At 25.6% G+C, this 12,423-nt stretch overlaps 1 protein-coding gene across 1 annotated transcript; it reads left to right on the plus strand.

The window, feature by feature from the left end:
* Nucleotides 1-10,855: 10,855 nt before the first annotated feature.
* LOC119677066 (microtubule-associated protein RP/EB family member 1-like) lies at nucleotides 10,856-11,665 on the plus strand. Its single transcript, XM_038088338.1, has one exon. It carries the CDS (start codon nucleotides 10,856-10,858, stop codon nucleotides 11,663-11,665), a length of 810 nt encoding a protein of 269 aa, XP_037944266.1.
* The last annotated feature ends 758 nt before the right edge of the window (nucleotides 11,666-12,423 follow it).

Here is a 12,423-nt window from a genome sequence, read left to right on the forward strand (position 1 = left end):
CTAAAGAACAAGTGCATAAAAACTAAAAACAAAAACAAAGTAAAAGTTAAGACGGGCTTTACAGTTGCGTTTGCAGCTTTTGAAGTGTGTATAGAAAGCAAAATATATTAAAAAATAGTGCAATTAGGATTTATAGTCTTAAAAAAATCTAAATATTCTCTTGTTATATTTAATTACGTTCTATTATAAGTATTATTAAATTTTGATTTTTTGAATTTAAAAGTATCTAAACTAAAATATCATTAAAGCAATACAATAATAATTTAAAAATAAAAAATATCTTGAATATTTAACAAAAGCAATAAAACTTCTAAAAAATAAAGGAACATTTTTTCCAGCAAATAAACCGCACATTAATTGCTATTTGCACTACACAATATACATACTTCGATAATATATATGAAAAATAATGTAAGCAAAATTCTAAGCAATTTCTTTTTTATATACAATATTTAAAATATATTATTTATATCATTTTTAATGTTATAATTCAAAATTCGAAATCATCCTAAATTTTATGTAAATATATTTCGGATTTAAATATTAAGTTGCATTTCAATATTGAGTTTTTATTATAATATTGTTCATTTCAATTTACAAACACTTAGCACACTTACAAACACATAATTTACATAATTTAAATTTTTATATACATCGCTCAATAAGACTTCGATCTAATACATATATGGCAACAGTGTAGACAAATGATATGTGGAGAGCAGCATTCTTCAAACAATACATGTCTAATATTCATCATATTCTGTTAATTATAATTACAGTTTATAGTGGTTTCGGTAACGGCAGTTCTGTAATAGATAAAACACCTATAGATAAAATCGAATATCGTTTATTGATTAAACAGTATTTTTTGAAGGAGAATAATACTGTTGAAATCAAACTGACTTAATAAACGTTATACAGACATCAGCTATTACTGCCTGATATGCTAATTTAAAAAATAGTTTTATAAAATCGACAGTTCTTCCGGAGAACATAAATAAATCCACAAATAGTTTTGAAAGACCGTAAAGTGATTGCCAAAATTGCAGTATAATTTGAGAGCATGTGCATATCGTTCTATGAAAAGGCATCGAAAAGTAATAGAGGCGTTGGAATAAATTTATTACCTTTCAATGTTGCCTATGTTGATGAATAATGTCAAATTTGTTGTTGTACTTATTTAGATCGTTGACTTATTGAGTAATGTGTTAAAGAAAAAAAATGCTATAGATTTTCTATAAAACGCAAACAAAAAGAATATTTGCGTACCAAAATAAAATATATATTTTGCTAATTTAATAAAAGTCCCACTTATACTTTGGAACAAGCACAACAACAAGAAGATTTATTAAAATTAATAAATTAATCTAATACAATGAGACTGTAAAAAACTAAATTATACAAAAATTTATTATTAGTGAAAATAATAAATTAAATATTAAAAGATAAAATGATAACTGATAAATGATAAATGATAAAATGTATGAAGAAAAAATATGCGTGTTTTAAAAGGATTTGTGATTTATAAGCTGGTTTTTGAACAAAATTTGTATATTATATTGAGAAAGCATCACTTCATTGTTAAAAATTTAATTTTAACATACCATATATACACGTATGTGCCTATGACTGTGAAAGGGGCCCAAGTGAAAATTTAAAAAATTAAAACTAATTTACTATCTGCAAATGAGATATGTTTGTTTTGAAATTTAAATTTATCTTATATCGATTCGCTGTTTTTCATAAAAATTTATTTAAAATGTTTTCAGTTTAAAAAGTACTGCTCATCAAGTCATAAAAATAAATATTTCATAATAAAGATCAAGAACACTACAAATAAGAAATATCAAACTTGTTTTATTTTATTTATTAGTTTTATATTGCTGATGTTTTAATATTATTTTTATTATATTACTGACATTATTTTCTACATATTAAATATAATAATTTTAATATATAAATTATGTTAATAATGAATCTTATTATTTTTAATGATATTGTATTTTATCTAACAAGAAGTCGTTTTTTCTTTTGAAAAAGAGATAAATATTCGATTTTTATTTATACAACACTTTTTGCTTAAACCCATCTTTAAATATTAATATTAATATTTTATTTTATTTCTTTATTTAATATTATTTGTATTATATTACTAATATTATTTTTAACATATTATATATAATTAATTTTGATATAAAAATTATGTTAATAATAAATCTTATAATTTTTAATTATATTATGTTTTATCTAACTAGAAATCTTGTTTTTTTTAAATAGATAAATGTATGATTTTTATTTATACAACACTTTTTACTTAAACCCATCTTTAAATATTAATATTAATATTTAATATTAATTTTAAGATTATTTTTATTATACTACTAATTTTATTTTCTATACATTAAATATAATTAATTTTAATATAAAAATAATGTTAATAATGAGTCTTATTATTTTTAATGATATTGTGGTTTATATAACTACAAGTCTTTTTTTTTAAATAGATAAATGTATAATATATACGATTTTTATTTATACAGCACTTTTTACTTGAACCCATCTTTAAAGACTTTTCTAAGTGAAGTTTGTTTTAGTTCGGTTTATTCAAAAGTATATTTAAAGCGAAAAATACTCTATATCTATGTTACGCTACTAATATAATACTAATAATAGACTATATAGCAGTTAAATAAATTAAAATTAAATATTTGTTTATATCCTTATTATCTTACAAGCTATAGTCTGATAACGCATAATGCATTAAAACTTAAAAATATTTTTATATGATTTTCGTTTGCTTTGATTAACAACTGCTTATATAGTTTAATAATATTATTTTAATATGTATATAATTTTTTAAGCAATAGTTTTTAAAAAAATTATTTTATATAATTTTATTATTATTGTTTGTTTTATAGAGTATCTAAAAAGTATTGGTACATTTTTTATTTATTAAAAAACATATTTACTATGTATAGTTATAAATTCATTATAAAAATATATAACTATTTTTTATATAAAAATATTTGTTATATACATATATATACATAATTTATTTCTTAATTATATAAAAAACATTAAATTACTTTTATTAAATATTTCATTATATAATTAAGAACTTCACGCTAAATTTCATTAAGTTAAATAAATTTGTTATTAAATAATTGTCAGTTTCTTGAAGATGATTTGCTTAATATTTCAAAAATAAATAAAATAACAGTAGCCACATGAAAAATGATTTTAATTAGAAATTCAAATGATACTTTAAAAACTTTTTATTATTTTTTTTTTTTTTGTATTTTGAAATTATATATTCGTTGAATTTTTTAGACATATGTATTAATTATATTTATTTGATTTTTCATTATTTGTATTTAATGTTTTTTTTAATGATGCCTAATTTTTTATTTTTATTAATGTATTTTGTAGGTGTTTTATATAATTTTTTTAATTTTATATTTTAAGCTTAATTTTATTTTTTATATATTCGGGATTATTTTTGTTTTTCATATTAGTTTATTTTATTATTATTTTATTCTTTACATGTTAGTAATTTTTTTATTTTTCATATTACTTTATTTTATTTTCTTTTCATTTTATTTTATTTAATTTTTATTTTATTTTTACTTTATTTCTATTTTAATTTTGTTTATATTTTATTTATTTATTTTATTTATATATTTTATTTTATTTTTATTTTTATTTTATTGTATTTTATTTTGTGTTATTCTAGTTTATTTTTAATTTATTTTTATTTTATATATATTTTATTTTCATTTTAATTTTAGTTTATTTAATTTTTTTTTCTATTTCATTTTTATTTTATTTTTATATTGTGTAATTTTATTTCAATTTAATTTTATTTTATGTTATTTTAATTTATATTTATTTATTTGACATTTTAATTTTCTTTAATAATTTTTTTAAAAATTATTTGGGAATTCATTTTTTTTTATTTTTTAGTTTTTATCAAAATTAATCTTTAATATAAATTATTAGATGGAAATATATTAATTTCATCTTTTTCAGTATTTTTGAATTTGAATATATCTGAATTTTTTTTTATTTCACACCTAAAGAAAGTTTAAAAAGAAAGTTTCATAATTAAATACAAAGGAAAATTCATTTTAATTTTTTGTGCAAAAGATAAATTTGCCTTGAACGTGAGAATATTTTATCAGATATATGTATTGTAAATATTAAGAATTATTTTGTAAAAGTTATATGAAATTGTAATCAGCACAGTGCTAAGCTTTTTCTAAATACAACAGCAAGTAGAAACGTATTTGTTTTAAAAACAATTATACGGAATAAAATTAAATGTTTACATTTTGAATTTAATCCAAGATAAAATAAAAAACATTGACAAAAATAAAAATTAAATATTGAGTATATTCATTTATATTATTTTGGAAAAAATTAACAACAAAACAACGTTTTAATATTTTCAAAATTTATTTAAGAATATAAATCAAATATTTTTAATGATTATTTATTTAGAGACCTTAAAATTACTTTGTAAATGTATGTTTAAAACAAACTTTAGATATTTAAATTTATTATTTTATTTAAATAAATAAATTCTACATTATCCAAATTTTACAACAAAAAAAAAATTGTAATAAAAGTATACATTACCGCAAATTTGAAAAAGAAAAAAACGTGAATAAAAAATGCTTATACAATAATAAATATTTCGCAGTTTTATTTGTCTTTTATTAAGAAGTAAATTCTTGTGACATTCTTTCAAATCATTATAGCTAAAAGTCAAATTTCCATTACACATACAAGTAGTACTTCCTACCCTTGTTAGAGGAAAGAGTGTGTTTATATATTTCGATGAGAGACTCTGGGATGTACATCAGTACTTCCTACCCTTGTTAGAGGAAAGAGTTCTTGTTTATATATTACGATGAGAGACTCCGGGATGTACATCAGGTTAGTTTCTTCGTATCATAAATACATCGATACTCATAGCAACTGAACTATACCAAGGTAGTATCCTTTTCGAATCTCCAATTGATTAAAAAAAATCTGAAGAGGTCTTCATCTGAAATCTCAAGAATTCTTCTGTTGAGGACTGAATGTAAATGTGCTAAACAGTTATTTAAATCAGTTTGGTCCTAAAGTGTATCCGAACTGCATCTCTACTAATCACGATGTCATGAGTTTATTGAATGAACTGGATTATATTTTCTATTTTCCAATGCCTTAATGTACGTATAAACGGTTGTTAATGTGAAAAGTTAATATAATTAAAAAAATATAAATATATAATAGTATTTTTGTAATATACATATTCTAATTACATTATAAATGTATTTTTTTTGTTTTGTTTTCTTTTTTTTGCTTTTTTTTTGTTTTGAGAGTAGGTGGAAGCATCGAAAGTCATCGTGTAGGACTTGAACCCATTAAATCACCTTTTTGGAATGAATGGAGAAGATTTCCACAGCATTGTGAATACTTCCTTCTAGTAATCAGGGTAGAGAGAAAAAAAATAGACTTAGTATCTAGTGAGCTAGATTCATCTAAACCAGAAAGCAAGGGCGTACATTAGGGAAACTGGGTTATAGAGAAGATGGTAGAATTAGAGCAAAAACATGGGGGCGAAGTTAGGGAGGGTGGATCATGGAGCCGGGTGAAGTACCTATATTTATAATACATATATTTATATAATATATCTATTAATATATCTATTACATATATTAGAAATAAATACATATGAATATATGATTTATGTTTAGAAGAAAAGTTTGGGAATCGCTATTGTTTGATAACATTTTTAATAAATTACTGGAAAAAAATATTAAGTAATATACAATATAACAGTTTAGTCATCTTAATGAATGAAGAAGATAAGTGTGTGAAATATTTTAAACAAAATTTAATTATAAATTAATTAAAAGATGGCAACATATCATTTACTTAACAAGATAATTAAATGTTTTTGAAACACAAAAATTTATGTGAATTCAGAACATTTCCGATAAAACGAAGAAACAAGAAGATTGTTTGTAACTACAACATTCGGAGTGATTCTGGAAGAATGTGTGAGTCAGTCAATGAAGAATATGAAGAATTTCTGAATGGAAACTAAAATTAATAAGAAAATATAAAACAAAACACATTTTATAATTACATAAAATTACTTTTAATTTAATTAATAATTATTCTTTAAAAATATAGTAAATCTTCTTATCCATGCTTTTATCTCTTTCACTCTCCTTTAATCACTTATATTTGGAATGCAATTGACGCCATTTTTGTTTGCATGACGACATTTTATTTCCGTTAAATTACATTCCGCAGTTACATTGGCAGAGTAAACATTTAATTATTTTCTTCTTTGCATTTAAAAAAATATTTGTTTTTAATTTAAATATGCTTACGTATGTATATTCTTATTTTCTAAAAGTCACGTTTCGGTTTAATTAATTGTTTCTTTTACAAATACGTATATAAATTATTTCTGATAATAAATAAATAAATTTTATTAATAATATCAGTTAATAATATATTAATTTAATAAATAAATATTATTTAATTTTATGAGAAATAAATTTATGAATAACGATTTTTTGTGAATGAGACTCTTTTTGCATATATTAAGGATGATATATATATATTATATATCAGATTGGGACAAACATATAAGTTTAGGTTGTTTTGCGGAAAGAACTTGATTCCTTTTGTTGTAGAAACAATTCTCAGTAATTGATCTTAGATACATAGATATTTTATTAGATATTTAAAATATGGGATCGATTATAAGCAGTATATTCTCTTTGATTAATTTATATTGCATAGTTATGATCCAAATCTGTTGTATTAAAAGAACTTTTCCATCAAGGCAATGCATCAGCGTACATACTTTAAAAGACCATAAGTTATTTATAATAGAAATTGTTACCACAATCTACCTATCAACTTATTTAATAAATTTAGTCCCCACTGCATATAATCCAAAAACAAAAATATCATTGGAATGAGTGAATTGTGTTTGGGGGATATGTGGAACTACAATTTATTAAAAATAATATTAGTCTATCTGCTTTATAGAATTAGGTTATGCTGGAGTGGCGACCTTATATAGAAAATCTCACTTTAATGACTGGTTGTGAAACCACGAGTAATCGTTATTCATACATTAGATCTGACAAATGTACTAATTAGACAACTAAAACAATTCTAGAGTGTTTATAAATCTCATAATTGCTATGGGCTTAATATTACCTATTTAATTTGGGACTAAGATTCTGCTTCCAAGTTAGTCAAGTCTATGTCTTGACGGCGGTGGGCAGTTGCATAGAATATATTCTAATATTTCGTTCTCCTCATGACAGAATCGACAGAAATCACTTTCTACCGCATCTAAATTCTTCATGTGATAATTGAGTCTACAGTGTCCTGTAAGAAGTTCAGTGTAGATTTTAATATCGTTTCTGCTAAGGTTAAGGATAGCGTCAACTTTGATATGTTCAGGATTAATAAAACTTCTTTTTGATTTTGTTTCTCCCGTTCACATAATAAGTTATTTGTGAAGCTATTTTTTACCCTGCAAAAGAACAAGGAAAGGAGTACATGCACACTTCTTTGTTAAGGATTCTGATGAGCATCATTGGCCTGATGCCCTTCATATCCCTGTACCCGTATAAGAGTAACATAGTTCCTTGATGCTAGGGTAATGAGAGTTGAAAGTATTTTCAGACTAACTTTCATTGGAATGAAGAGTTTGCTAAAGATTTGAGAGCTGTTTGGCTGTCTGAGAGAATGTATATTTTGGTACCTCGGGTGCCCTTGTCTAGGCACTTTCTCGCACATACTTCTAAGGCAGGGACCTCTGCCTGTAAAATGGAAGCGATTTTTCCCTATTCTTGAGTAAGAAGTTTATAATATCAAAGTGGATCATGATCTAAGAATACATTTGTGTTATTTATTTATATAATATCGAACAGAAACCATGAAGACCGGAATGTCCTTGGTGGAAAAGTATCTTATATCGAAAGAAGTTTGAATGCTTATCCTTAGAATAGAATAAATGTTCACTTCAACTTTAAACTTGCAGAAGTTGAAGAAAAAGTTACTAATATCTAATTATTTTAATCAGGGATTTTATAGGTTAAATTAGTCTAATGTGATTTGCAAGTATATTTAAAGTATATATTTGCCTTGCAGCACAAAAGATCAATCTGGTCGCAGTGCTCTACTCCGCTGGGAGCTAGTACTCCGTTCATTCCGACGTATTTGCCAACTGTATATAGGCTGATGTTGTTATGCTACTGATGTATTATCATGCTTTCATATTATTCATTAGTCTTGAGGTCTCTAAGAGACCCTTCAATATAGAAATATCGTTGACACAGTATTCAATTATTTATATAAATTGGTTTATATATATTTAAAATTTGATGACATTGATTATATTGTATGAAAATAAACACATAACGTATGAGTAACCTTATTTTATAGTTCACAAATACAATTAGCATGTTTTTTATTATTAAATTAAACGTGATTTACACACTTTTTTTTATCAGATTAACAGACATACAGTTCTGCATTAATGTGTATATCTATTTATATATTATTTTCCTAAATGTAGTAAAAATCGGTTTAACCTTTAAGTGGATGTGCAAACAAAATTATACGATATTTTGTCATTTGTTTGCTTTGAAGCGAAAAGGTAATGCGAGCATAAGAGAAGAAAACTCGAAACCAAGGTAAATAATACAAAACAAAAGACGTCATTGAAAGATACAAATAAATAAGTCTTTAAATATTTGCTAAGGCACTGCGTTTTATATGCGCTATGACTGAACCGACTGTACTTCAGGTGTACGATTCCGAAATTTCGGGGGCAATACTTAGAACTCATCGCTTTCGTCGCAACATACGTTTAACTTCCACAGTTCGGATTCAAATATTTTTAGCGATTGTTTAACGATGGATTATCTATTTATTATATTTGTTTTTATCTCTTTATTAAGATCGCCTTTTTGTTTATTTGCGGTTTAATTGTTGCGATTATTTGTACATTAGTGTCATGGTTTATTTTAGACACCGCCGCCACTTTTCTTAGCACTACTTTGACTTATCAGGGCAGTGCTTTAAATATTATCAGGGCAGAACTTAGAAACATGTACCGTCGGTACAGACAAAAAGTAAATTCTATTTTTAATATTCAAGTGTACTGTAGTTTTATTTCTTAAATATTTTTTTATTTATGTATTAAAAAATTTTAATTAAAAATTAATAAATTAATTTAAAATGAAAATTTTTACCGAAAAAGATATATAACATATAGATATGCCATTATTATTACAAGAACTATTAATAACTATTGCTACGAAAAATGTTGTTTTGGTTTAAAAAAATGTGCAAAACCAACAGAAAATTGGCTTAAAGCTTAATTACACAGCACAATAAATCATAATTTCAAACCAAATTGAATTGACCTGACCCAGCTTCAATTTATCTAGAACAACGAATCAATTGAATAGAGCCAATATTGATTAGCAAAACTTGTGGCGAGTGTGTTAGGCCACAGATCAGTGGACTTCTTTGCCGAAATATTACGCATAACTTCCAACCAGAAATGCAAGAGCTGCAAAAGGTAACAGAAGCAAGTCGATACGTTGCCCAACCCCACCCCAACAAACCTTAAGTTCACCTCAGGGCGCACAGGAAGATATGCTGATCTACGGCCCGTCATCAGTTAAAAGATAAATAAATGATAATAATTCTAGTATAGTTAAAGCTTAGTGTGGGGCAGGGATAAGCCCCCCGACCATAAAACAGTAAAAGTGCGCAATAGCACCACAACAACAACAACAGAAGCAACCAAACACCTTATTTGCAAATGCTGAAGTCTAGAAAAATTAAGAGATTACAGCATATACGAATTAATAAGACCGGCAGACATTTAAAACATAACTCCTCAAATAATAATCTCATCCGCACAGATTGGTTTTTAAACTTAGATTTTGATGACTAGATGTGTGATAACGAAAAGGCTTAATACGTTATTCAGAGAGAAGAGTAAATTGATAAATGATCATAAGGGACCATACATATGAAGATTATATTTTGATAATTATCGAGAAGGTTAGAAAACAATCTATAAAATACATTCTAAGACTTTAGTAATCGCGTTAATGAATATAGAAGACCACATATGTCTTATGGTTAGACCTCGTATTCGACACATGCACATATTTTCGAAATTAAGTTCATATTTGTGATATAAGCATGTACATATATAATGGCTACTTAACAACTACTTAAAGGTTAAGTAAGAAATTAAAGTACTTCTGTTAAAAATTCTATTCAAATACTATATCTACACAGAGACATAGCGAACCTCTTCAGCATAAATTTATATAGATTTTGTATGAAAAATTGCACATTTGTCGAGTTTGGTACAATTGTCTGAACATACTATAAAACATATTTACAGAACAAATACACTATCAAAATTGTCTATACAAAATCCACACAAAAATGTGCTCATGACATTTGATAATTGCAAGCATAGTGTGATTCATGGAGGTGGTCAAAGGGGGTATATAGATTCAAAAACCTTAATAAACTTAATAGTATATCTAAATTGATATTGCATATCAATGTGGATAATAATGGATATATCTTTTAAATATAATGATATTATGTGTATAATATAAACTTAGTAACAATTGATATCACTACGTTCAAGTATTTTTTTACTTTTAACTTTAAAATATTTATTCCATTTTATATAATTTTTTTCAAAGAAGAATATCAAAATTTTAACAATAAATTTTGGGCTCATCAAAATTAAAATTCACATTTAAGTAAATATTTTTTCATTGTTGCAAAAATGTATTCAGCAATGTCCATCAGAAAGTTTAGAAAAAAACCCAAAAAAAGGCGCTTAAGAAAGTGTGCAAAGAAGTCTTCAAAGGATTCTCTAGAACCATACGCAATTGACCGTCATCCCGAGGAACTACTCGCATGGGTAAACGATAGATTGAAGTCTAATATTCGTAAAATTGAGGAACTATCGAACGGTGCAGCGTACTGCCAACTTATGCATTATCTCTATCCAAAACTCATGGATATGAGGAAGGTAACATTTTACACCAACAATAAATTCGATAGAATCAGAAATTTTTTACTGTTGGAAATGGCTTTCTTTAAACGCTGCGTGATAAAAGACATACCATTTGCTCTGCTTATCGAGTACAAATATATGCCGAATTTGCGGTTTCTCATATGGTTTAAAGATTACTTCGATTACAACAAGGTAAAACCTGATAAGGAGTATGATCCATTGGCGGAACGTTTTAATCACACTCTTGGATATGGTCCTGCGAAGGAGGAACATTTGGAAACATACATATCGGATGTCAACTATAAAGCGGAGAATGCTTATAAGGGTAAACTTTTGTGCCGATATGTACGCGACAAAATTACTAGAGATTTGAAGCGAGAAGAGCAACGTCTTAAGATTGGTGAGCATTTTTTGAACGAAAAGTATGGAGAACGAAATTCTTATTTGAAAAAATTAACTCGTGTTGCGGAAATTTGTGAGGATTACAATCCTAAAAATGAATTTATCATGAAAGTTAAAGCTATTTTAAACGGTCAACCAGTTTCCACAAAGAAAGGGTCGAAAAAAATCATTTAACAGAGACAACATAAAGTCAGTAAAGGTTACTCTGTTTTTGGTGTTGGAAAAATTGATCTATATAATCGGTGGTAGAAATTTTATGAATATTTTGAAAAGTAAATAAATATTTGATTTAAATTATAAGGATATTGGTAGGCTGTTAACTTTGAATATAACTTTGGAAAGATTGCGTACTATCTTGGAACCAACATTGAAGTCAAAATTGCTGTGATGTTTATTGAAAGTATATTTTTTTTATATTATTTATAGTCAATAAAGGAGTGATAACAACACTAAAATTCAAAAGTTTTTTCTTTAAGATAAAGGATTTTAATATAAACTAAACTTTTTAACAAGACGAAAAGTCACCAATCTCCAGGGTGAGGAGATTGAACTAGAAGCTTTAAGAAGCTTAAAGTAGAAGCTTTAAGACGACCCAAATCATCATCACGCTTTGTCCAAAAGTGCCTCTGTGGTGTGTTAGGCTATTATCGATATTATTATCGATACTTGCTTATTTGTTAGTTCCAATCTTGTCTTTCAAAATACTCCAGATAAAAAGTCCAATAGATTTGCGTCTGGAGCATTTGCCAAACATACTGAGCTGGGAATAAAGTGTGGAACATTGTTTTTTAGCCATTCTTTGTTAACGCGCTTTGTAATGCGGTCAGCACTCTTTCTTAAGTCGAGGTATTTTTAAAACCGCTCTTTACGCCTTGACTGGATTATTGTTTATCACTTCATCAGACTAAGCAATAATTGACTTCGGATCTGCA

The sequence above is a fragment of the Teleopsis dalmanni genome, chromosome 1, assembly GCF_002237135.1.
Source record: "Teleopsis dalmanni isolate 2A chromosome 1, ASM223713v2, whole genome shotgun sequence".
NCBI classification, from domain to species: Eukaryota; Metazoa; Arthropoda; class Insecta; order Diptera; family Diopsidae; genus Teleopsis; species Teleopsis dalmanni.